Source organism: Nycticebus coucang, chromosome 8, assembly GCF_027406575.1.
Source record: "Nycticebus coucang isolate mNycCou1 chromosome 8, mNycCou1.pri, whole genome shotgun sequence".
Taxonomy (NCBI): Eukaryota; Metazoa; Chordata; class Mammalia; order Primates; family Lorisidae; genus Nycticebus; species Nycticebus coucang.
In genome coordinates, this window is record NC_069787.1 from 69007149 (window position 1) to 69034485 (window position 27337).

A 27337-nucleotide genomic window follows, 5' to 3' on the forward strand; every position below is an offset into this window, starting at 1 on the left:
GGAAACAAACAAAAACAAACATTCTCACATATAATGTGTCAGGTTGTTTAAGTGCCACAGAGAAAAAATTCAGCAGGATTGAGCCATACAGGGAGTTACGGTAGAAGTGGAGGGCTTTGCTGTTTAATTTCAGACAATGAGTTATTTTGTGTAAGTCTTTATATATTAGAATGTGAGAACTTAAAATTAATACTTTTTGCAAAGTAGTAAATTTAGGGGAACGGCAATTCATATTAGAGCTTTTTCTTTGCATAATAACGATATAAAGGGAAATATTTTTGACTTTGATATATATTTGTTTTGTTTTCTTACAGGATCAACATGTCTAAATTTTGAAGGTGTTAGCATCTCCATGGCCTCAAACTAAAAAGCTAAACAGAAAGGCATCCTTCCTGTAATCAGCATAGCAAAATGAGAGCTGGAGAAGCCATGCAGGAGAGAAGCAAGGTCATCAGTTGAACCATCTTGCCTTTGGCCCAGGACATAGACCTGCCCCACCTCCTGCCCAGCCTTTACCTCCTTAACTATGGTTCAAGACATGGAGTGATGTGTTCCTGCCCCAGAGAGCCTTTCATCCTGTGAGGCCTGAATCATGACCACCAGTAGCCACGCATGTCCCGTGCCAGCAGTGAACGGACACATGACTCACTACACAGCCACACCCTACCCGTTACTCTTTCCACCTGTCATTGGAGGACTTTCTCTGCCTCCCCTCCATGGCCTCCACAGCCACCCTCCTCCGAGTGGGTGCAGCACTCCATCACCAGCGAGTAAGTACTGCTCCAATTTGTTCTCTATTTTTTTGAGTGATTGGCCTAACAGACCCGAGAAAAGGGGTGGCTGATATACAGGGCCAGGTCTCATTTTGTTGAGTGCTGGTTTTTCTTGGTCTAGAATTGTGCCTTTAGATATGTGGGAAGAAATCTGATACAAAACCAGAGAAGTGGAGATTTTTTAGAATGTGGCTGATTTAAAGCTGCTTTGATGTTTTGCTCTATTGTGTAAGATGTGAACACAAAAAGTGATCAGCTGATGTGGCCCATGTACCTAAAGAAATTGGCTCCCTGGGGGCGGAGCAAGATGGCAGACTAGAGACAGCTTCTTTGCAAGCGGGGTATGATGAGATTGGGGAGAGAAGACTGCAGGCACCTCTGGCTTTGGGGCTCTACCCAGAAACATCCCCTCAGGGGCACAGGGAGACAGTGGAAGACTTTAGAACCCCAAGAGGAGGAGAAAAGCAGTGGAGAAGCGGCAAGTATTTGCAATAGGTCAGAGGCCAGCAGGCCATAGGGGCTGAGGCAGCAGCAGCAGCAGCAGCAGCTAGAGTTTGCAGACAGGGAAGGCCTTCCCTGTGCTCTTTGTTTGCACTTGGGTATATGGTTGAGTTACCTTGGGAAATCTTGGGCAAGTGAGCAAGTGATTTTGAACAGCACCCAGAGGCTGGGACTGAGCTGCTAGGGCAGAAAAGAGCTTTCATTGTGGGATAGATGCCTTGCAGGCTCAGATTTCAGGGTCCTAGAGTGAGGGTGGTTCTGGTGAGCCTGATAAGCAGGCAGCCACTTATGTAGAGATCCGAGGGACACACGCTTTCCTGGTATAGCCACTACTTAGCCAAGGGACATGGTTTGGAAAGCTCAAGGCATGTCCATCAAGTGGGCTGAGGGGGAATTCAGGCTCCCAACCCCGCAGGGTTTGAAGTCATCGGGGCTTTCAGTCTCCATCTTATGCAGCTGTATTGTGATTAGCAACTCATACCCCCAGAAGATCACCTGTTGCCCAGTCAATATTCAGCAAGATATACATATAGGTGTGTTTTTCTCTTTAAAAAATTTTTTTTCAACTCCCCCCCGCCAGATTTTTCTTTTTCTTTTCCTTTGTTTTTCTCATGTAAATATAATTTGTCATTGTTGCCTTCCTTAAAAATAAGAGCTTCATTTTTGCTAGTTTTTCTACCCGTGTTATTTTTCACCCCAATTTTATCTCTCAAGGTTTTTTTGTTTGTTTTGGTTTGATTCATAGTATTTTTGTTTTTCTTCTCTATTTGGTTGAGGTGGGGTCCTCTGTCTGCTGAGGCTGGCAGAGAGCTGCAGCTGTCAAGGGACCCACCCAACCCAGCACTACCCTAGAAGTTGAGATTTGTGGGTGTGGGTCAAAGTACCCTACTGTACACCACTAGTATTCCTATCTCTCTTTCTGTTTCTATCCTCTTTTTGTCAATCTTCCCTTTTACTCACCACCTTTTCTTTCTCTCTCTCTTTTTTTTTTTTTTTTTATCTTTTATCCCTTCTTGCTCTTCACTCTTCTCATCCTTTTGGTCCTTTACCAATAGGACACTTCAATAACTTAGGTCAGAGGCACGGTAACTTAAAGAGCAAGAGGAAGTGAAAGGAAAAAAGTAGAGTAAGAAAGCAGACAGAAAGAAAACACTCATGAGGAAGAAACAGCAGAAAAATCCTGGCAACATGAAAAACCAGAACAGAGCAACCCTCACCCCCAAGGGATCATGAAGTAGCTACTGCAGAGGGATCATGAAGAGCTACCTATAAAGAAATGTTAGAAATGACAGAAGGGGAATTTAAAATATGGATGGCAAAAAAAAAAAAATGAAGGAAATTGCTGAGAAAGTGGAAAATAACCAAAAGAAAATACAAAAACAGAATCAAATAAGAGATGAACAATATGAAGGATATAGCGGGGCTTAAGGAATTGAAGTAGTCAGTCAGGGAACTTAAAGATGCAGTAGAAAGTATTGATAACAGATTAGACCATGCAGAAGAAAGAATGTCAGAGGTAAAGGGTAAAGCTCTTGAGCTAACTCAAGCAGTTAAAGAAACAAAACTAAAGAGAGAGAAAGAAGAATATTTACTGACAGAATTATGGGACTTCATGAAGCATTCAAATATACGAGTTACAGGTACCCCAGAAGGGGAAAAAGAACACCCCAGAGGAATGGAAGCCCTACTAGAGGATATCATAAATGAAAATTTTGCATTATCACCAAAGATTCTGACACACTCCTTTCAGAGGGATATTGGACCCCAAGTTGTCTCAACTTAAATAGAGCTTCTCCAAGACACATTGTCATGAACCAATCCAAAGTCAAGACAAAGAGAAGATACTACAAGCTGCCAAGAGTAAGTGCCAATTGACCCACAGGGTCAAATCCATCAGGGTGACTGCGGACTTCTCAAATGAAACTTTTCATGTCAGAAGACGATGGTCATCTACCTTTAATCTACTTAAAGAAAACAGCCCAGAATTCTATATCCTGCTAAGCTAAGCTTTAAAATTAATGGAGAAATAAAATCATTTACTGATATGCAAACATTGAGGAAGTTCGCCTCTACAGGCAATACTTAGACCTATTCTACATGCTGACCATCATAGTGGACCACCAGCAAAGTAAATACACAGGAATTAAAGGACAAAACCTAGCTTCCACAATGATGCAAATGATAAACCTAAGCAATGGACTTTCACAAAATAAGATAAATAGAATACTATCACACTTACCAATGATCTCAATAAATGTTAATTGTTTGATTTACCCACTGAAGAAGCATAGGCGGGCTGATTGGATAAAACAGCATAAACTATCCATTTGCTGACTATAGGAAATGCACCTAACCATGAAGGACAATGTAAAACTCAGGGTTAAGGGATGGAAGACAATTTTTCAAGCAAGTGGAAATCAGTAAAAAAGATGAGAGATCTTTTCAAAGAGAATTATGAAATCCTCTTGACTGGGAAGAATGAACATTGTCAAAATGTCTATTCTATCCAAAGCAATCTACAGGTTCAATGTAATCTCCATTAAAATATCAACATCATTTGAAGAACTGGAAAAACTAGTACTTCATTTTGGGTTTTTTTTTTTTTTTTTTGATATGTCTGACAATCACCAGTTAGTTCTCATCCACATTGACTGTCTGTAGATTTTTGAAAGTAGTAACAGGTACATAGGTAACCAAAGTATAGAGCTTGTTTGGTGAATCTTCATCTTCATTGCATTTTCTGGATAACCGCACACGGATACGGTATGGGACATTCCTTATGCCTTTGGCCCAGATGGCTTTGTTAAGCCTGGTATCAATGCGTACATCTGGAGTTCCCATCTCTTTCATGGCAAAATTCAGGATCTCTTTGAGTGCCCAAGGGTAACGCTTCTTGAAGCCCACTCCATGGATGCGCTTGTGAATATTGATAGTGTATTCTCGAGTCACCACCTCGTTGATGGCAGACCGGCCCTTCTTCTCGCCACCCTTCTTTGCGGGAGCCATCCTACAGGTCCCAAGTTGGAAAGAAAGCTAGTACTTCATTTTGTATGGAACCAGACAAAAACCCATATAGCTAAGACTATTCTTAGTAATAAAAACAAAGTCGGAGGCATCACCCAACCATACTTCAGGTTCTATTACAAGTCCACAGTAATCAAAACAGCATGGTATTGGCACAAAAATAGAGACATATACATAGGGAACAGAATAGAAAGCCAAGTGATGAAACCAGTCTCTACTTGCCGTCTGATCTTTGATAAACCAAACAAAAGCATACAGTGGAGAAAAAACTCCCTATTTAACAAATGGTGCTGGGAGAACTGGACAACCACATGTAAAAGATTGAAACTCACCCACACCTTTCACTACTTACAAAAATTGACTTAAGATGGATAAGAGGCTTAAATCTAAGACACAAAACGATAAAAATCTCAGAAGAAAGTGGGGAGGAGGACCCTTGATGAGGTTGGACTGGGGAAAGATTTTATGACAAAGACTTCAGTGGCCATCGTAACAACAACAAAAATTAACAAATGAAACTTAAGCTGAAAAGCTTCTGCACAGCTAAGCACACAACAAGCAAAGCAAAAGGATGACCTTCAGAATGGGATAGGATATTTGTGGAGTATCAATCTGACAAAGGGTTGATAACTAGAATCTACAGAGAACTCAAGTCAATCAACAGAAAAAGAGTAAACAATTTCATCTACCTCTAGGCAAGAGATAGGAACAGAACCTTCTCTGAAGAAGATAGATGAATGGCTAACAAACATTTCAAAAACTGCTCATTGTCTCTGATCATCATAGAAATGATAATTAAAATGACCCTAATCCCAGGGAGAATGGCCCACATCACAAAACCTCAGAGCTGCGGATGCTGGCAGGGAGGTGGAGAAAAGGGAACACTTTAAAACTGCTGGTGGGACTGCAAACTAATATAACTTTTTTTGCAAGGAAGTATGGAGAATCCTCGAGTAACTCAAATTAGACCTCCCATTTGATCCTGCAATCCCATTGCTAGGCATCTACCCAGAAGAAAAAAAAATTATTTTATCAGAAGGACATTTGCACTAGATTATTTATAGCAGCTCAATTTATAATCGCCAAAATGTGGAAACAACCTTAAATACCCACCAACCCAGGAATGGATTAACAAGCTGCAGTATGTGTATACCCTGGAATACTATTCAGCCATTTAAAAAGATGGAGACTTTATATCTTTTGTATTAACTTGGATGGAGGCGGAACACATTCTTCTTAGAAAAGCATCACAAGAATGGAGAATCAAGAATCCAATATACTCAAAAAAAAAAAAAAAAAGAATCCAATATACTCAATTACTATATGAAGGCAGGAGATGATCTATAATACAAGGGGTAGGGCAGGGGAATGAGGGAGCCGGGAGAGGGGAGGAGGGAGAGAGACGGGGTCACTGTATATGGCACACCTTTGGGGTCAGGGCACAATTACAAGAGCCACTTTACCTAACAACTGCAATCAGTGCAACCTAATTCCTTGTTTCCTCAATGAATCCCAAACCAAAAAAAAAAAAGAGAAGAAAGAAAGAAAGAAATTGGCTACCTAATAAATAACATGAGCAGTGAATTAGGAAGTAATACCGTAAAAATTACCAGTGATAATTCTAGAGTTAAAATCCGTTCTAGTTGTGAAATGTCTTTTGATTCTCTTATTTCCTATGCACAGAATCTGTCTGTAATCGTTCCCAACTTCTCATGGACCTTTGCTGCTAGTTCCTGTCACATTCAGTTTTTATAGTGTTCTCGGCACCTTCGGATTCTGTGCTAAACTGTTTCTTACCCCCAATCTTCTCTTAAAATGGGTGTACAAAGTTCTACAAAATAAAAGTAGCCAGAATTAGAATTCTTCAGGACAAATATGACTTACACATGGAAAGCATCCATTAATGTGATAAAGAAGATTCTGCCTGCGCAAGGACAATGTATGGTAGCTAGTGAGCTTTTCTGCCTTCTAGAAACAATTTGCCTGGCATTGCATCCAGAGGTGAAAGGACATGTTGATTCCACTGTGCTGTGCCAACTATCCATGGCGCGTTCTCCAAGTTCTTCAGCTCGTAGAACTGCCAGAGCTCTTTGCAGCTCTTCCTGTGATGATTTTGTATTATGTTTCTCTTTAAAGAGTTCCTCCAAATATTAACCTTGATACTCAGAAGTTTATCTTTTGAAGTATCACCTTCATCTTTCTGTATTGTGGTCTTTATGCCTTAACTTCTTCCTCCCACTCTATTTTTAGCTCCCTGGGAACAGGCAGCTCCTTCTATCTAAGAGAATCCCAAGTACAGTCCTGCAAAAATAGTAGAGCATAAATGTTTTGATGGATTTATAAAGGAACAGACAGACTTTCACTCTGGGGATGTTGACTGGAATCACAGGATTATCAGGCCCGATAAAGACTGACTTGTTTTCAGTCTTGGAATGACTTTGTCATAATTCTCCCTTTCTGAGCATGTGACCAATAATGTCTTTGAAATTTCTTAATAACCTTTTTTCATGCTTCTCAAGTTGAAACTGAAAGTAGATGCAGCTGAAGTAATGAAAAGAAGACCTGTATTCAAAATAGCCTGACGATCCAGTTGCCAATGCAAACCCAATATGAAAATGACATAATGAAATTGTTTAAAGTTAATACATGGGGTGGTCTAACCCAGCGGTTCTCAACCTGTGGGTCATGACCCACAGGAACTGTATTAAAGGGCTGTCACATCAGGAAGGTTGAGAACGACTGGTCTAAACAATTCTTAGAATGATTAAAATTTCACCCAAGAAAATTTGTTTCTAATTGAATAGCTCAGCTTTCTGTCCTCAGATCCAAGGTGTATTTTGTAGATGCAGTCAAGTAGTTAAGCCATGAATAAGAGTCCCATCCTGGGCAATCAAATCAAGCACATTGAAACTCTGAGGCAGCCTGAAGCCTCTCAGCACCCAAAAGCAGAGCACAGGGATTATGGGCTTCTTTGAGGACTGATTTTAAGAAAAATGCAGATCAGTGGAAATGGAGGGATGGTTGAGGTATGTACTAGCTAAGGCTCCTTTCACTTCTAAATGCAAGGCAATTCTTTTCATTTTACCATTGCTAATAAAGCACAAGATGTCATTATGACTAGATTGAATTATAATGCAATTACTATTTTTCTAGATCAAAACTGGTCAAATATTGCTTCAACTTTTAGAAGGAGAAGGTTTGAAGTTAAAAAAAAAAAAAAAGGTTAAAGAACCAATGGTAGTTTGTTCTGAGGGCCATGTGGGAAGGTGCTGAGTAACTGCACCTGCAAAGGTGGTTGGAGAAGGTACAAAAACTTTGGACTGGAGATGTCAAAATTGGCTTACTTGATGTGATGATACCTTATTTAATTATTCCTTGCTAGAGTCAAAGCAGATGAAAACTGCTCATATGGAAATAATTACAAGAAATCACTGTTAATATGTACTCTGTTGGTTGGTCTTCAAAGAGGGAATTGCCTTGGTTTAAGCCTGTGTTGTCAAAAGATCCTAAAAAAGGGTAATGTCTTAAAAGTTACCCACAGTCTTTGCTAAAAATAAATTTAAATTTTTATTCTTATACTGAGATTCGTTAGGGAGGCAGCCAAATTCTCTGTAGTCTCAATAACCAGCAACACACATACTTGGGTGGAAAGCTGGCTAATGTGGAATAAAACAGGAACCAACATGTTGGAGAATGATTCCTCCATAAAGAGGCTTATGTCATTAAACCATGGGACTTGCTGCTGTTGATTTCACAATCTGTACACATCTAGATTCTACCACTCTAGCCAGAAGGAATAAATTCTCCTGCCCTGTAACATGGACCTGTTAGCACCATGAAATTCTAAAGGCTCAGGAACCTTCTTCATAGAAAGTAACTAAGAGCAATTTCCATAGAAGCTGCTGAGGTTACACCTGCTGCTTACTCTCCCCCATTCACTGTTGATTCTCTGGTCAGCCTCATCTCCTAGACCAGAACTTTGACCTGTACTTTTAATTTCTTTTAGCCCGTAGTACAATGGTCCTATTCTTGCGTATTATACAATGATGGCCTTGATGCTACATCTACTGTAGTTTATAGTTGTTTAACCTTTCTGAATTTCTGTTCTATCAACCACAAAATATTTTTCTTTAAAGGATAGTCTTTTCTAGTATATTCAAATATGTAAAATTGAAGGTGAGATGAAAGCTAGAAAGAAAATCTGTACTTTAAAGTGGTGAAACCAAATCATCTCCAAGGTCCTTTCAACTCAATCACAGGTGGTGATTCTAAATAGCTCAGACTCCTCCGGCTCACTACACCATTCGCAGGCCAAACATCTCACTTTTCCTTGGTGGAGTTTCTGCCAGTGGGTGGACCCTGTTCTTTTGCATCAGGAAGTACCTGGCTATTGGTAAGACCGTTTATGACCACTCACAATTCAGAGGAAAAGATTTAGCCACTTTTCAGAAAGTCCTTTCTCTAGCAGCATCCATCCAAAAGAAGGAAAACAATTGTTTGCTGGAAATAAGTGAACTTGAAAACATCCTTGGTGTATGCGTGCCCTTATCTTTGCATTCTGGCTTAATTTTTGCAGTATGGAGTCTCTGTAAGCTTAGATCACAGGAAACAAATGAGAAAAGATAGGGTTAAAATATATAATAGGAAAGACTCTCATGCATTGAGCACCTCCTGGATCATCCCAAAAAACTCTTATTTTATAAATAGCTTGAGGCTTCAAGAGAGTCAAGAGCTTACAGATCCAGTTAATGCTTGGGTCAAATTCTAAACCCAGATCTTGGGATCTGAAAGTATATACCTTTCCAAGTGCTTGGGGCAAGAAAGCCAATTAACACCTTGGATAATCCATAGCTCCACTGTTGACATCTCTTCTGCATGATGCTCCAAGGACTCCTTGGAGATGATGGATATTTAAAGGACCTTGCAACCTCTTCAGCATCACCAACTACTATGGGAGCAGCTATCATTTCCCATCCAAATGGAGAATTGAAGACCAACCCCATAGTCAGAGTACCATGCCCCTGTCAGCATGGCTTCCAGTGGGAGGAGCCCCTGATATGCTGTGCCAGGGAACACTCAAAATTTTATATTTCAGGGCTCTCTGTGAGAGTTGGACAACTGTCCGTCTGTCTCTCTTTATGTTCCTTTCATGGCTGCTTGTTCTGTTTTATTGCTGCACATGTGCTTTTTTATAGGTTGTTGCAAGCTGGAAAATATTGTTAAGCATTTTGGCTTCAGAGCCTCTCTCCAAATGATCTCAGTTTAACTCTAGCATCTTAAAATGAGAATTCTTTCCCCTTCTTTAATGATCAGAAAGTGCTCTCCTGTCAAAATCACAAAATAGTGTATTCGCTTAAAAATTCCCAACCTTCTGGAGAGACAGGCTGTTCAGGCTCGGAATTACCAATGACAGGACATAAAATGAGTCTTAGTTCTATTTTTTTTTTTTCTCAAACTAAGAGAAGAGTTGTTACCTACTTTTTTAAAGCAGAATATGCAGCCAGTTTGGAATTCGTTATTACATGTTAAGGACAATTGGCCCAGAGGTGTGGATCCTATTCTAAAAACATGCAGGTTAATAGCAACTAAAACCAACTCATTAATTCCTAGTACCCATCTGCAGTCTTTGTCTATAGACTTTGCTCTGTAGTTTTATCTTTTTTCTACTGAGTTATATCCTTATTTCTACTGAGTTACACAGTGACCCCACTGGACAGGAATCACATCTGATTATAAGATGTCTGGGACTTAATATATTGCTGATATTTTGTGAATGTCAAACATGGTCCACATCTATGCATCCTTCATATTATTAATCTAAATACAAATAAAATTAATGAAAGTAAAAGGAATTTGTTAAGAATTTGAGTAAACTCAGTTATGACAGCTCTGCCCATTTCATCTGCCTTTGATTATTGACTTATGGAGGTCACAAGTTTTACCTGAATGTTTGAAAAATAAAGTTTATACCTTTCACACGATAGAACTATTTCAATGAACTTGCCTAGGTCTAGAGCCATGTGTATATTATGTAAGAATCCATTCCTTGTAGGTGGACAGGTATTAATTACTTCAGTGCCTCTCTTCCCCCCCGTCCCCCCAATAGAGGAAATTTTGTGTCATCTCGGTGTTTCTACAATTTCCCCAGACTCTGGTTGAGTATAATTTGTGATCTTTAGAATAGTTCTACAGAGGAGGTGGACTCATTTTGTTTGTTGAACTTTCCCCCAAAGGAATCAAAAATATAAACATGAATTAGAAACAGATTATTATTCAGTGTCATCAAATTAACTACAATGCCCAAAGGAGAATCCCAACTGTGGAGCGTGTCCCTGAATAGTAGTAGGCTCTCAGTCTATGAAGGTGATCATAGAAAAAGGAATGGGTTTCCCTCGAGGTTACTCCTGCTAATGATTTCTTTTTTTTTTTTCCTACAAACAGAAGTTTTTATTGCTTTTGGTCCAGAGTTGGTAATTCACATTATCTCATGTGCCCAGCTGGGGATCTCAGGGCAGTACTGACAGGCAAGAGACAGTGGGTCAGGCCCAGGAAGGGGAGAAGGGAACTGGGGACTCTTTAAACCTACTGAGGTGGCCAGGAACACTGGCTTACGCCTATAATCCTAGCATTCTTGGGAGGCTGAGGCAGGAGGATTACTTGAGCTCAGGAGCTAGAGACCAAATTGAGCAAGAGATCCCATCTCTACTAAAAATAGAAAACATTAGCTGGCTAATGGGATGAGTGCCTAAAGTTACAGCTACTCAAGAGGCTGAAGCAGAAAGATGGCTTGAACCCAGGAGTTTGAGGTTGTTTTGACTTGGGCCGGCGCCACAGTACTCTAACCTGGGCAGTAGAGACTCTGTCTCGAAAAACAAAAAATTAAAAAATAAAACCTACTGAGGCCCCATGCGGGTGGTGGGGACGAGCTCGGGGAGGGGGTCTACCTTTGCCTCAACCACTTAGAACTCCAGAGTCATGCATAGGCCTCAGTTTTCTCATGGGGCCTCTGGGCCACCAGTGTTGTTGGTCTGAGGGTCCTAAGGAAATCCAGTCGGGCAGGATCCTAAATAATTTGTCTCTTTCCCAAGGGACCCCCTTCCCTGCACCCCTCCACCATCCCTAACCCATTCCCCGGGGAAAAAATATTTTCTTTTAGGCTGGACATTGAGGTTCATGCCTATAATCCTAGCACTCCGGGAGGCTGAGGTGAGGGATTGCTTGAGCTCAGAAGTTCTAGACTAGCCTGAGCAAGAGTGAGATCCCATCTCTACTAAAAACAGAAAAACTAGCTGGGTGTGGTGGCATACACCTATAGACCTAGCTACTTGGGAAGCTGAGGCAAGAGGATCACTTGCACCTATGAGTTTGAGGTTGTAGCAAGCTGTGACCTAAGTCAACAGAATTAGACTCTGTCTCAGAAAACAAACAAACAAACAAAAAAACTTCCTGAAACTTCTGTGGGCACAGAAACCACAAACTGATTGGTAGACAAAAGGGAAGAGAAGTGCTGGACGCAATGGCTCACACCTGTAATACTAACACTGTGGGAGGCCGAGGGAGGTGGATTCCCTGAGCTCATGAGTTCAAGAACAGCCTGAGCAACAGCGAAATGCCATCTCTAAAAAAAGTAGCTGGGCATTGTGGTGAGTGCCCATATCTCAGCTAGTCAGGAGGCTGAGGCAGGAGAATCACTTGAGCCTAAGAGTTTGAGGTTGCTGTGAGCTATGACATCACGGCACTCTACTGAGGGTGACAAAATGAAACTCTGTCTCAAAAAAAAAAAAGATAAGAGGAGTTGAAACTGGAAACCATTTGGGGCCAGTTCTCCTCTCTGCCCAGGTCTCTTTTCCCCAACATGGCTCAGTCCACCTCTTGCATGTGCCCTGGCAGGGATCCTGCCCCAACCCAAACACCCGTGCATCTGAATATGGCCCCTTCTCCTTCAGCCTGCTGGCTCAGTTCTGCAAGACAAGTGGGATCTGCCACCTGATCCTACCCAGACTCCTACAAACCCTCCATTGGCAGCACATGTTAAAAAAAAAAAAAATGGCAAACACACAGAAAAACTCCAAAACCCAGATAAGATGATGATGTGGGGAGACAGCATGTATGGGTGCCTCAGTAGCTGGCCTCCTCCTGGTAGCAGGGGGGATACTCTGGGCCTTCGCCTGAACCTAGGCAGTTGTCAGCATCCAGTGGAGCTCCATCGGCAGTTGGGCCTTGTGGGCAGTACTTGGGATCATATATCTGCCGACCCAGGCCAAAGACCTGGCCGCTCTGGTTGGCACCCTGCGTATAGCCCATCTGCAGGGACATGGAGGAGTTGTCACACTTGTCAGTCCCTAGCTTGGTATCATAGATGTGCCTCCGGGTCCCAGGAGCTGTCATACCCACCTGGCTGGCACACTTGTTTGTGCCCATCTGCAGGCTGATGGTTGAATGGTCCATGGGAGGCAGGATATGATTCTTAGGATCGTAGAGATGCCTTCTTGTGCCATATGCTGTCATGCCCGACTGGCTGGCACATTTGTTGGTGCCCATCTGCAGCCCGATGACACACTGTCCTGCCTTCATAGTGGCATCATCAAAGTTCCGTTCCTGCTTCTCTGAGTACTTGACACCGATGTCCACACCAGTCTGTAGTCCCTTTGTCTTGGCCTTCCCAGCTAGGGCCAGAAGAGACACCTGCACCTGCGTCATGTTCCCACTCTCAAACAAGTCGTTGGCCTCAAACAGGTCCACAGGGTTCATTCCATAGCCAACCATGGCCTTGATGAAGTTGGAGAGGTTTTCTAGCTGGTGCCAATTCTGCATGGAGCGGTTGATCTTGGGGACTGAGCCTGGCTGCAGCTTGTTCATGAGTGTGCATAAGATAATCCCATCCTTCAAACCCTTCTGGAAATCAGGGCCGATAGACAGGCCAGTGAGCCCCTCAATCCAGCTCCTGAGTTCAGCCTCCTTCTGAGGGTCATATTTGGACAGGAGCCGGTTCTTAACTTCGGCCGAAAGCCCGTATGAGGGGCCCTTGTTGAACTGCGTGGAGCTCATGGCTGGCGGGAGAGGAAGGGCTAATGATTTCTTTAGGGGAAGCATGAGAATACATACAAAGAAAGACCAATAATGGAGAAAAGAGAGAGTGTATGATAGTTCAAAAGTTTATATTAGAATTCCTTTAAAGATATTATAATTATACTTATTAGTTAAACAGAGACACTTGAAGTATTTTCAACCTTATAAAAATTTAACCTCTATAAAGATAGAATCCCTACAACATCTGTGAGTTGGCTGAGTTGGGTATGAGATACCTTATTGCCTATGTGTTGCACAGTTCTGCCTCCCTAGCGTCCTCTGGGCCATCTTTGGGATGTGTCTCAGGCAGGCCTACAGAAGGTCTGGTGATTTTGCCGTGTCCCACAGGTGATGCAACTCCATAATCCATCTCTGCTTCTGTCTTCTTCTACTTTGGCTCCTTCTGACATTAGAGTGATTCTCTGTAATTTGAAGTAGAATGACAGAGTAGAAGAGAAGGGAAGAGGAAGAGAGGGAGGGAAAAGAGAGAGAATGAAAATCTAATTGGTTCTGTTATCTGTTATGCTCCAGACTACCTCCAAGAACTTGAGGTCACTCGACCAACCAATGGATAGGCAGTGCTGTCTTACTTTATTTTTACTTTGCCATGAGAATAAGTAATAAAAATAAATACCATTTATTTAATTTGCTATACACATTGCCCGTGTCTGACAACTGGGAGAGGAAAATAGAGAAAGTAAGATCCAGGTAACCAATTTCCCTATGTGTGCTCAGGCAAAAACGATGGGACTGGGTTTGAACTATTCCTGATCTGATCAAAACCAGTCTTCTTTTCACAATTCTATGTTTGTCATGGTTATTGGAGCACACAAAGATTTTGAGAACACTTTATCTGTCTTCAAAGATCTTGCACTCCTGTTGGGAAGTCATAATCACCTAAAACAACTTGAACATAAAACCCTAATTGTTCTTTATTCTCTTAGGCCTACATTTTGTGAAGCTTGTGACATCCCCTCCTACCCATGATGGATTGTACATACTTTGATTTATTCTACATGTCTTCTCCTGTCATTAGTTTTCAGAGCTTTTGCTCCTGATACCTGGAACCTAGTGAAAATGCATTAAAATGTTTGGGGAATGACTGAATCAATGATTCTTGGTGGTGAGGGAATTTTGGAAAGTTGTTAATATACTTTTAGATGTCAAAATTTACCAAGAGCACTATAGGCATTTAGTGAGGAGAGGCTAGGGGGCTGAAGGTGTACAATAGCTGCTAATAATAAAGAACTACTTCACATTGTCATGGTTTTCCAATGTCCTACCAGACATTCATGTTGGAAAAATCCTAAGAAGAAATAATAATGAACTGAACATAAAGAATAACTTCATTTTATATGTAAATGTGAAGTGTTGTGTACTTTTATAATACCTTTAATTATTTAGGACTATTGACGTGCAATTGCTATGCACATCAAGGGTAAGCTTAATGGTAGTCAATCATTATTTAATAAAATCATGTCACAAATGGCAGTACTGTGTTGTTGGTATTTAAGTAACCAATACTACACGCTTCTATCAATCTGCAATTGTAGCTGAAACATTTGCTGAAATTCTGCATGTGGGGGCAAGCATCTTACCACTTCCTTGTGCCTGAGCATTTATACATTAGAATAACTATTATCTTATTAAAAATTACTTTCTTTTCATTCATTCTTGATATTGCAGTTAAGATATTATATTAACTTCTTTGGGATTATATGTGTAGGTGGCCTATATTACAGTACAGCAGGTGTTATAAAATATGCTACAAAAAGAAGCATTGGGTCCAAAATGTTGAAGATCACTGGAATAAATAAATGAATGAACCAATATATGAATGAGTCAGTGACAATTGGCAGTGGCAGTTAATGCCAAATAAACTACCTAGAAAATAAATGCTCTAGTTGTTGAGAGGAAAGGAAGAGAGATCATAAGTAGAATTGAAAGAGAAGTGCTTACATCACCACTGATTATGCCAGACAAGGCAAGCTGGCAGAGGGCATGGTGCTAGGAAAAGCCATATGCAGAAAACCCATGGAAAGTGGGCAGGTTTAAGTTCCTGTCTTGGATGGTATGTAGGACGAGAAAAGAACTTCCAGCCCTTGTTTCCATTTCTCAATATATAGCCAATATCCCAATGTGTACAAAGAGGAACCAAAGGTATTGTTACTCATGAATTCACATTTCCAGTATTTATTTAACACACACATGCTAGGGATTGCATTAGGTACCTTATGTAATAAATCCATCAGAGCAACTGTTTGCCATTATGTGTCATGTCAGATTCTGTCTCCAATGATCTTACCATTTATCAGGAAAAGCCTATGAAACTTTTATGAGTTGAATTGTGTCCCTCCCCCCAACCCCCGCCAGAAGATATTGCAGTCTTAACCCCACTACTTGTGAATCTATATCCCTATTTAAAAAGAGAATCAAATCAAGATGGTTACTAGGGTGGACCCTAACCCAGTATGACTATATCCTAACAAAAGAGAAATCAAAACATAGAGACACGTGAAGATTAGAATTAATATTGCTGGCAAGCCAGCAGAAGGTGGGAGAGAGGTGTGGAACAGATCCTCCCTCACAGCCCTTGGAAGGAGCCAGCCCTGCTACCGCCTTGGTTTTGGACTTCCGGCCTCCAGAACTGTTTGTGGTAGTATGTGACAGCAGCCCTAATAAACTGATACAGGCACCAAAACTTCCTTTCCTACCACCGAGAAAGAAAAAACTGTGCTTTTGCCCCCCCCCAAAAAAAGATGTCCGTTAATTTGTTTTTTCATACTTTTATCCTCATAATGACATTTTTTTCTACTTTTGGATTGAACTAATGAATAATACTTGAGGAAATTTTCCCCATCCGCCACCTCCATGGTCAGTTTTTCTTGATTCTGGCAACTACAAGTTCATAGTCATGATGCACAGTGTTCATAATTTTTTAATGCATTTTTTTCTATTCCTCTGGTTTTCTTTTTGCTTTATCATTGAATAGCGAACTTCCATCCCCTTTCTTGACTTCAACAAGTTCTCGTTAATCTCTATTTTATTCTTCATTTTTTAAGTCTTTGGCTCAAAACTCTGCAGGGTTACCCATCACTGCCATTTGGAGTCTGTGAGATTCTTTAGAAGAACCACTCCTATTCTTTTTAAGTTCCATTCATTGAGAGATTATTGGTGCTTGTAATCTTGTCGTTATAATGCTCAGTTCTTTAACCTTGAACATCACTTCATTAGCATATCTAGTAGTCTGTCTTTAGGATCTATGAGTTATAAATTTACATGATTTTTGTTTAACCTTTTAGTGTGCAGAATTCTTGGAAGCTCTTTGAATAGACAGATGTTAACAAGTCCCCTACCCAGGCTCTGGCATCTCACCTTCAATGATATATTCTTTTTCTTTGTACTTAGAGCTAATTTTGTTATGTAATTAGTTCCATGCACTGTTTGTGTAACAGTCTTTACATCTGCCCGCCTTTAGTTCTCCACATCTAGGATTTTTTTAGTTCCTTTTAGCCAAAAACCTGTTTAAGGTTTTTTGAACATAGGGTTTCACCACATACAAACTTTACTAAAGGGTTCTGGGCCTAACTAAACTTTTCCCTGGTACTTTGCCCTTCCTGTTTTCTTTTCATAGAATAAAATGAATCAAATTTAATAATATTAAAATCTGTATATGTCTCTCTTTTTTTTTTTTCAATTTAGTAATCTAAATCTGAAAAAAGCCATTGTGCTATTTGGTACAAATGATCACTTTTCTCTGAGAAAAGTGTTACTAAGTTATTAACTATTATGTCATTATAATGATGCTAAGATATTTTGCCAAATGCTCATAAGCTTTGCAAATATTTAGACAAAAGAAAATTTAAGGGCATTTGGGGAACAAGGAAAGTAGTTATCTGGGAACAATGATGATAGCAGTAAGTTATCTAGCCATTGTTTCATTTTTTGGTCATATGTGGCACTTGGAAAACCAAAGATTTGATGGTGGGAGTCCTAGAACTCCAAGTGAAATACAACTGACCATTGAGAGGTATGAGACTGCCCATACCCTCTAGGACCTTGTAGTCTAACACAAAAATACTTATTAGGAAAGGCTCATGTTGTTGAGCCAAAAACGGCATTAATGCCAATAATCTGGGGGAAGGAAGTTATAGGAAGTTGGCAATAGGGGCATGAGAGAGATTGCTGTTTCTAGACCCAGTCTATGTCCTTGAACAAGATTTTTTAACCTTTCTGTGATTCATTTCCTTTGTAAAATAAGGATAATAATGGTATACTCAAAATATCATGAGATTTTCATCAACTGATACAATATTATTATAAAAGCAGAAACTCAACCAATAACAGCAATCATTGTTCTTCTTAACCATGCCCCACAGTCACTGTCTGTCCACTTATAAGCAAAAAGTTTTATTATATCAGGACAGTCATTCCATCAGTTGTATATTCTAATAATTGCTTCAAAATGCAAGGGTCTTTCTACATGCACGTATACTCTTCTACACATTTCTAAAATTTACATTAGGCATATGGAAATTTTCACTTTATGGAGTTTATATCCTGCAAAGATTTTTCATAGAATTTTAGAATTCTCTAACAGATAGTCTTAAATTTGGGTATTGGAAAAGACTCTTTCTAATGAATAGACATGGCCTCATAAATAATTTTGAACTAATCACAAAGATATAAAAAAAATACATGCATTTAAAGTTATCTTTCACAGATGAGCATCTTTTAGACTTGGAGAACTTAGTCAAAGGCTGTTCTTCCCTTTTCTCCTTATCTGAAGTTCACTTTGCTCTTTATAAACAATCTCTAATAATGCTTGATTTAATTTCGGTGATGTTTATAGTAAGAAGTATTTTTCAAACACTAATGTTAATTGCTTAATGGTTATGAAATTGGCCAATCAAAAAACTGATACCTGAGGAAAAAAAATTAACCTTGACATTTCACAAAAGTAGGTAGCACTTTCATGATAACCATATGATTAAAAGGAACTCTGCCCTTCAGCATATTTGGTAAGCCTCTCTTATCAGAATGAGGTGATATGATATTTGACAAAACAGGAGTAACCTTCACAGCCTCATTGACCTCTGTTCTCTGTCCTGACCTCTATGGGCAGTTTTAGGATTTCCCTTCCATTTCTTCTTCTATGAGAAATCTTATTCTAGAACAAAAGCCAAATAACAAATCAAAGAATCCAAGTGCCACTATTGATATTGTTTTGGTAATTCTGAATCCTTAAATAGGTTTACATATAAGCATAATTGACATGTAATATAATTATATATACATGATTCTATATAGATTGCTTCAGAGATTAACATCTTTAGTACTGGCCACAATTTGGGATCCTCACTTTGAGAACAGAAGACAAAGGTATATGTGTAGTATTGAGAAAACAGAGAAGTGCTGTAGAGTAATGAGAAAAGGCCAAGATTTGATGGTGGGAATCCCAGAATGCCAAGTGAAATACAACTGACAAAGACATAGTGGATGAGAATATGAAGGAATGTGTAAAGAATTTCTACAAATCAGAAGGAAAAGATAAACAGCCCCAATCAAAAATAAACAAAAGACTTCATTTCTATAAAAAGGAATATGGATATCCCACATCAACCTCACATTCATAATCAAGGTAATATAAATCAAGACAGCCATGTAATACCATTTTTAATCTTCTATAGTTGCAAAAATAAAGAAGTATGATTAGAATACTAAGTGATAGAAATGAATTGGCTCAACAGATATTTTGAGATACACTGCTGGCAAGAGTCTATATGGTATAATTATTTTGAAAATGGGCTCGGTGCCTGTGGCTCAAGCGGCTAAGGCACCAGCCACATACACCTGAGCTGGCAGGTTCGAATCCAGCCTGGGCCCGCAAAACAGCAATGACGGCTGCAACCAAAAAATAGCTGGGCATTGTGGCGGGCACCAGTAGTCCCAGCTACTTGGGAGGCAGAGACAGGAGACTCGCTTGAGCCCAGGAGTTTGAGGTTGCTGTGAGCTATGATGCCACGGCACTCTACCCAGGGCAACAGCTTCAGGCTCTGTCTCAAAAAACAAACAAACAAAAAAAAAAAACAAAAAAAAGAAAATGACTTAGCACTATTCTATATAATTCGATATTCCAATTCTCTATGACCAAGCAATTTGACTTTCAGGTATTATCCCAGAGAAACTCTTTAATATGAATACCAGCATTTATGTTTAAGACAGTTCAGAGTAGCATGGGTCATAGATTAGAAAAAATAAAATTTGGATGATATCTCAAAAATTGGACACCACCAAATATCTTTGAGCAGATAATATTTGAAAACTATAATGGCATAGTTACTACACTGAATATCACTCATCAGTGGAAATTTAAGCTATAGGCAACAGCAATAGAACATAAAAACATAATGTTGAATAAAAAGCAAACTCTTTAAGACTGATACAAGATGCTAACATTTCTTTACATTGAAGAGCAGAAATGACTTTTTCTTACCCAGTGCTAGATTCATAGCTGAGGCACTTATAATGAAAGACAGATTAACAAGAGAAAAATGTTTTTCAAGAGAAAAACATAGAAATGTGTTTAAATTTTATGTGACATACATTCAGATATATGTTGCATTTTCATAGTTATTAAATGTACATTTCAAAGATAAGGAAAAAGTGTGACTCTCTCCTTCATGTGTTAGAGACAGGAGAAAGGGAAAATAAACGCAAATGGCTAACACAAATATTTTTAAAGTTTCAGTCTTAAAAGTAGTTGCACAAATGTAATTTTAAAAAGAAATGTGAATTAACATTGTATTTCTTATGAGAAGGTGAAGATTTAAAAGAAAGATTGTCAGTGTTATTCAGGGTACCAAGAATGAACGTTCATGTACTGCCTTGATGGGGAGAATGAAAATTGATTTCTCCTTTCTGTGGAGAGTAATTTTGCAGTAAGTAACTAGGGCCTTAAAATGTTCTTAACTATGACTTTGCATTTGTTTCTATGAATTTATTTACAAGAAATAAATATTTTAGTGTGCTCGGAAGAGCACAGATATGAGCACAAAGATATTTGTAATTAAAAAACTGGAGACAACCTTCCTGGCTAATAAAAGACAACTGATTAAAATGTAAAATGAAAATAATACACAGCCCTTTAAAATGTTGATGGAGAAATCAATAAATATAGTAACATGGAAATGTCCAATGGGAAAAATAAATTACAGAATTAATAAAATTAAGTATTAAGGCTACTTAATATTCCATTATCAATAGTCATATGTTGTGTATGTTTTGGGATTTCTTTGGGGGTTAGGACAAAGTGTGGGAAACATATTAGTAGTGCTCATTTCTGGCTCATGGGATTGTCCATGATGTTTTCTTCATCTCCATTCCGGGACCATGACCTTCTTGCTCACCACTGCATCCTCACTGCTTGGTGCTTGGCACTTAGTAGGTGCTCACTAAATGTTTGTTATATGAATTAATGTGTTTAATAACAACTTGTAGAATGAATTAAAGTAAAAGATGAGAGATCTACTCTAGTTGTAGGTCTGAACCAAATATTCTACTGAAATCAGTATCCTTGTTTCCTAAGAGCAAAGTGTCGCATTAAAGGTATTTATGCCTGATTCCATTTCCAAGGAATTAACTGTTCAGAGAGACATTTGTATATTAAAACACTAAATTTTAGGCTAAGGTTCTCACTCTGCAATGGTAGAATTTTCAAGGAAACATTTTGGAATAGAAAAGTTATTCTATCAGCTTTTTTTAAAACTGTACCATCTGATATCCATACACTCTATCATAAGTCCATCGTAAGTTCTTTTTTGTTTTAATAAACTCCATATAGATTATAAACGTTGTTGGCATTACTATCTATAATAGCCATAATTATCACCCATAGAAGAAACTGCATAATCTTAAATTTTTCACAACAGATGAGTAAAGTGTTTCTTGAATTAACTTATTTCCATACAACATATTTTATTGGAAAAAGGATTTTATGACCACTTACAAAAAGGTTGTACATGTACCTTTTTAAATTTGTAAATGAGTGTATTTGAGGAAAGAAAAAATAAGTATGGAGAAATGGGTAGCAGCCAACTAGAGGCCAGAGCATTAAAGTGCATCCTCTGATGTAGATAATAAATATTGCTCAAATGATCTAAAAGCCTGTCCCAAGGAGAGGATCAACAGTCATATGGTTGAAACGGTTCATAAAATGCGGTCACCTAGGCACCCAGAGAAGCCCAGATGATTGTGTCATGAACCATGTTCCAACTATATCTTTATAGCAAATACGATTCTTTTCTGTGTGTTTGTGTTTTTAATAACATCCTTCCATGTAGGCCAAATTAATCATTCCGAAGCTCAGTCATGAAAACAGGTCCCCTTAGGAGTCCAAAACAGTGTTTCCAGGTACCTAGCACTATGACAAACTGAGTTTTATCGAAAAATAAATATTTGAAGTCAAGATAAATAAATGATCTTCATAGCCTACAGGCAATTCTCCCTAAAAACTATTTTCTGCAGCCAAACATTTCTGAAGCTTTGAGAAGTCATGACTCTGAGGTTTTACTCCTTGACAAGGACCTGAGGAGCTCAAGACCCAACCCACCCCTAGAAACAGGGATCCAGGCAGTACCCAGGGAAAGGCCCAAATATTCCCTCACAGAACAGTTTGGAACCAGCTCCAATAGACAGCATGTAATAGAAAATATAAAGCAAGGTGTTTAAAAGCTTAGACCTTACAGTCAGAAAAGCCTCCCTTGTGGCCCAGCTGTGTGACCCTTGGATCAACACCTCACCTCTCACTGTCCTCTTGGCAGAGCTGTGCCTCTTTCATCTGTGTCACTGTGGGGCCGGTGTTGGGACTCAATGAATGAGTGTATGGGAGGTACTCTGCATAGAACCTCAGTTAAGCCCAATGTATCCCTTAGTATAGATCAGTTTAGGGACCAGGAGGCAAGGAGTTGGGGGAAGGGGGAAATAAGATGCTTAGCTGAAGTGGAAATAGAAAATTGTAGTCTCTGAAACTAAGATGACAACTTCAGTAGAAGCAGATGGATTCTGGAGTGAATTTTTTTTTTTTCTGTTAAATTATCCCTGGATACAGGCAGGAACCTGAGCAAATGTGCTTGCATGCCCCCATGCCCTCCCTTCCCGACCCCATACCCGAGAAGGACACAGGAAACACAGGCACTCCTGGGAGAAGATAGTTTATGTTTCTAAAGACCTTCTTTCGTGTGGTCATTTAGGTACTGATATGTGCAAATACCGATATGTATTTCTTTTTAATTGGGGGAAATGCAAACTATTTCTAATGTTATCATGGATGTTGGATTATACAGCACAGCAAGAGATGTTTAACTGGCAAGTTCTGCGTGAGGTCACAGTGTACCACATTGTTTCATGGAAGGTTTCCACTGCTCAACTAAAGAATGTATTTCTTTAACAGGCAAATGAAAAAGAGACTGCCAGGTAATTCCTCTGAGGTAGGCTTAATGAATTGCAATCTATTAATGATGGCAATTTTTTAGTTTCAAAAGGTAAACGGCAGGCCCTTCTAAAAGGCTTCTCAAAGAGAAAGGGTCACCTCCCCACCCCCAGATCTTTTCTTCTTTGTCCTTGGCTACTTCTGTCGCGTGCTGCTCAGAGTGAGTTCACATCAGTAATAGTCATAAATGATTTACAAAAGTAATTCCTGTCTAATCACTGGGGACTTGGAGTTTTTATGATGTTGCCAGATGTGCCATCAAAAAAAATCATCCGGTTCAGAAACTTGTGATAAATCGAGTCAGAGACAATTAATCCCCTGAAGGCAACGGATTGGTTTGCGTGGATTTGCATTAAGGATCTCGCCCATCTTCTTCCTCTCATCTTCTTGTTCCAGCTTGCAGAAAACAAGAAGAACTTTGCACATACAAAGTTATTAGGAGGCTGGCTGCGAGGATCACAGACTGCTATAACTTCTGTGGTTCTCTCCCGTGTTAGGAGGGCATTTTAGTCCAATGAAAGGATAAGAGGGGAAATCTTAAAGAGACCCAGGCACTCATATTTCTTGTACAGACTCTGTCACTTACAATACTGGTGCCAACACAGCATAAAAACTCAGACATTATTTGTGTAACATTCTTCCTATTGAATGAAAGGTCCCTTCGGAATCCATCTTTACTTCCTTCGAGGCCATCTCACATAAGCTTTATGTCTCTAATAAAAGACTTATGTGTATCTACCTTATAATATGGCCACTGGTTTAAATATCCCTCCAGTGAAATTGTCCATTGCTGAGGAAAAGTAACACATTATCTCCTCCCTCACTTAGGATGATGCCTTTCACCAGGGAGAGTCTCACTAATTTAGTTGAATGAAGGAAAGAATCCAAATATAGACAACTATAAATTTTCATTCCAAGGCACCCAAGGGAAAAAGTGAAAAGATCCATATGGAGCTTTTAAAGCATTTTGGTGACTGTGTAGCAGAAATGAAGCTGGGCAGTAACTAAGTCACTCGCATGAAGGGAGGCTATAACTCAGTCAATACTGCATCACGTATGCAAGGGCTTGAAACGGCACCCCTAAACCAAGCCTTCTGCGCTCCTGAGGCCCTCGGTGGAGATTTAAATTTCTATGATGCTGTTCAACAAGACACAGTAGTGCACTTTGGTGACACAGTGAATCTCTGAGAAAAAGGTCTCCACATTGACTCTGATTACATAGTCAAGGAATCCTGTGAATTTGCTGATGTGTAAGTTTTTCTTTAATGTAAAGCAGGCAGAGGAGGTGGGGTCATGGAGAAGAGAATCTTCTTAGGGGAAGAGCCTGAGTGTTGACATAATACAGAGTCACAGCAGTTATTCTGGAAGTACTTATTTAAACAGCTTTACAGGAGTGTAACAATGATCGAAAGCTTTGAACGTTCAAAACCTAATATTTACATGATTCTTCATCTTTGGATCTTATAGAACATAAAGGTGTAGTATCTGCCTAATGATGTGAATATCGGAATAGGAAGGAAAAATCATTTTGGTGTGATTCTTTAAGTACAACTAAATAACCTCACATAGTTAAATAATTTATAGGTGAGAGTGAAGCATTATAGCCTCTTGGGGTATCTCATAAGCTAATTATTTTTCAGATTTCCTGATACTTTTAAAATATTTGACTGGTAAAAATAGCATAGTTGTTGGAAAACTATTGGTTGATAATTTTGTGACATTAGCTGTGTTTTCAGGGACTGTATTTGCAGTAAAGATAGTTGGACATTGGCCATTACAACATGGAACATTTTCTCACACTCATATTTATTATCAGATCAGAAACTATAGCCTGCAGTTCATTTTAATGCGTTCATTTATTGAATAGAAATAATTTATAAATATCCCAATATTAAGATGTCAGAATATAGGAATGAGAAATGTATTTAACATAAACCCTAGAAACTTAAACTATATTTATTTTCCTCACTTTTATTTTGGTCTTGGTTCACATGCATAGATAATTTTATGTAATTATAGGGCAAAGATCACTTTCTTTTTTCCTTACTATTATAAACTCATACTTGCCTGTTACTATGTTGGATGTTGTTGAGGACAAGGCATGCTCTAGTCACAGTATTCTCTTTGAGTCATTACAGGCGAAGTATCTTTTCTGAACTCTACCAGTAGGAATAATTGTGTTTATAATGAGCAAAAAAATGTTTTCTTAATCTTATGGCCATGGAGACTCATTTGACTAATCGCATCTTCCTTTTTGCATTGGTTCCTGGAAGGCTTTTTTGTAGTTTATAAATACAGGATTTATTTTTTTATTTTTATTTTTTGTTTTTTGTAGTTTTGGCCGGGGCTGGGTTTGAACCCACCACCTCTGGCATATGGGGCCGGTGCCCTACCCCTTTGAGACCCAGGCACTGCCCTAAACTATAGGATTTATGATAAGCCTTTTCCATATTAAGCTTCCCTCATGTATCACATTTTCTTTCCTTCAACCAATTCTTTCTTCAACTAATTTTCTGTTTTCTTCCAGCTCATTTTGTATATGTTATATAAAGCACTTAAAATCCTTTCTAGACAATTTTTTCTTTTACCATAATATGTTCTTCATAATTATTTTAATTTCTATATAATATTCTATGCCGGAGGTGAACTATTACATTCATCTTTAGCACTTAAATGGTTTCCATTTTTTCTTCTAGTGCAGAAAATAAGATAATAAACAACTTTCAAATCCAGATTTTTTTCTAGTAGTCTCTTAAATTACTTTCTTTGAATAAATGTTCAAGAATAAAACTACTGGCTTACGGGTTTTATGCTGACAGGAAATTCCAACCCACTTTTGTACTTTTTTGAAGGTAGGAAGGAGAATGAATCCATGACTAATACATATTTACAGGTAAATGAAGGATATAATTATTATTAAAAATGTCCTTCTCTAAGGAAATCTTTGAAAGTTCATACTCCCATCTGTTCAGTAAATATATCACTTCTATCTAGAGTTAGGCCAAAATAAATCTGGGCTTCAAAGATCTGAAAATGATGTAAATTTACTCCCCAGTTAATTAAAGAGAATGGTTTTTAAAAAATCATTATATATATTTAACAAAATGCTATGTAGACATTAAAAGTAAACTTTTAATATGCCTATAATTAAAACTTTTAATAAAGCACTTATCATGCTATTTATTAATAATAATACAACATTTAGGGATACTCATCTGTGTTCCATCAGTGGTTTTCTGCTAGGTATGAAACTATCCCCAAAAGGCTTTTGAAATCATATAAGAGTGTTTGAATTTGCCATAGTAACTGGGGCTGCTACTGTCTATTAATGAGTGGCAGTCAAGGGTGTTCAGCATCTATAATGCCCCAGACAGCCCTGCACCACAAAAACATCCAAAACAAGACAAAACTTGTTCTGCTCGAAATGTCATAGTAACCCCCACTGAGAAAAGTATCTGTAGACACAGTCTTATTGATCTTTGGAACCAGGTGAGTGGCACAGTGTCCCATCTGTTGTAGACAAACCCTCTCTGAGCACCTCCTATGTGTCAGATGCTCATCTGGGCCCTTACAACATACAACTGTAAATGAAACCAAGAGCTAGATCCTTGTGAAATTTACATTCTAAAAAGAGTCTCTTGGGCGGCACCTGTGACTCAAGGAGTAGGGCGCCGGTCCCATATGCCGGAGGTGGTGGGTTCAAACCCAGCCCCGGCCAAAAAAAAAAAAAGAGTCTCTTGGTAAATGTTACCTCAAGAAACACTGGGGAAAAAAACAACATGCAAACTTTCATTCACCATTTGCTACACAAAAGGAAACTTGAGTAGTAGGCATGGGGGCTTAAAATGGTTACTAACGTTCCAAGCAACAGGAAAGCATTTCGTCACATGTCCCATCAACCACTGTTGATCTTGATTCTGTGAACTTGGCTTAGTATCTTTCCTTTCCAATGATCCTAATTTCTCCCAACCCCTTGATTTCACATTCTTCCTAATTCAAAGAAAATTATTTTCCCATGGAACAGAAGCCAACTTCCCATCAGTGTTTAGATACCTCAAAGATTGTTCTAAGTCTTCAGAAAATTAATTTTAAAGCAAAAGAAATGTCCATTTGCACTGGAGTAAAAGGATAGAAATACTAAAACATTAAGTTCCTAAAAAGTTCAAAAATCTCTTCTCTGAGTAAGATGTTTCATTGTACCCGCCATGTAATTGTGCTTTTTATTGTTTTATATGTTTCAATTAACTCAATTGTAATTGCTTGTCAGCTCTCATTCTAAGCAATAAATTTGTCATAAAAAAGTAGAAGTTATCAAATTTTATTGTTCATCATTTTAGTTTTTGTTACTCTCATCTGTTGCTGCTACACTGGAATATATTTTTTTGTTAGCAGCTGTTGTGATATCTTTCATAGGGAGATATTTTAACAGTTTCCATTCTAATTTTCTTTCCATTATGTATGTAGGTTATTGTTTTTCAGA

The 27337-nt window shown here is 38.9% G+C and overlaps 3 protein-coding genes across 4 annotated transcripts in view; 1 reads left to right on the forward strand and 2 right to left on the reverse strand.

The window, feature by feature from the left end:
• The first annotated feature begins 314 nt into the window (after positions 1 to 314).
• The window catches only part of RARB (retinoic acid receptor beta), a 426501-nt gene continuing 399478 nt past the window's right edge, over positions 315 to 27337 (forward strand). The window contains exon 1 of the mRNA XM_053600780.1: positions 315 to 770. Coding sequence (XP_053456755.1) covers positions 593 to 770 — 178 coding nt within the window. The 5' untranslated portion in view covers positions 315 to 592. The remainder of the gene's footprint in view (positions 771 to 27337) is intronic.
• Positions 3883 to 4280, reverse strand: LOC128592702 (60S ribosomal protein L31-like). Its single transcript, XM_053600784.1, has one exon. It carries the CDS (start codon positions 4278 to 4280, stop codon positions 3906 to 3908), a length of 375 nt encoding a protein of 124 aa, XP_053456759.1. The 3' UTR covers positions 3883 to 3905.
• Positions 10729 to 13360, reverse strand: LOC128592701 (calponin-2). 2 transcript variants are annotated; one of them, XM_053600783.1, is made up of 2 exons: positions 12693 to 13360; positions 10729 to 12602 (listed from the first exon to the last, which is right to left on the reverse strand). In XM_053600783.1, the coding sequence occupies exons 1-2, from the start codon at positions 13344 to 13346 to the stop codon at positions 12417 to 12419; spliced, it is 840 nt and encodes a 279-aa protein (XP_053456758.1). In that variant the 5' UTR covers positions 13347 to 13360; the 3' UTR covers positions 10729 to 12416. The 2 variants fall into 2 exon arrangements, with proteins under 2 accessions (XP_053456758.1, XP_053456757.1); XM_053600782.1 differs by having other exon boundaries at positions 10729 to 13360.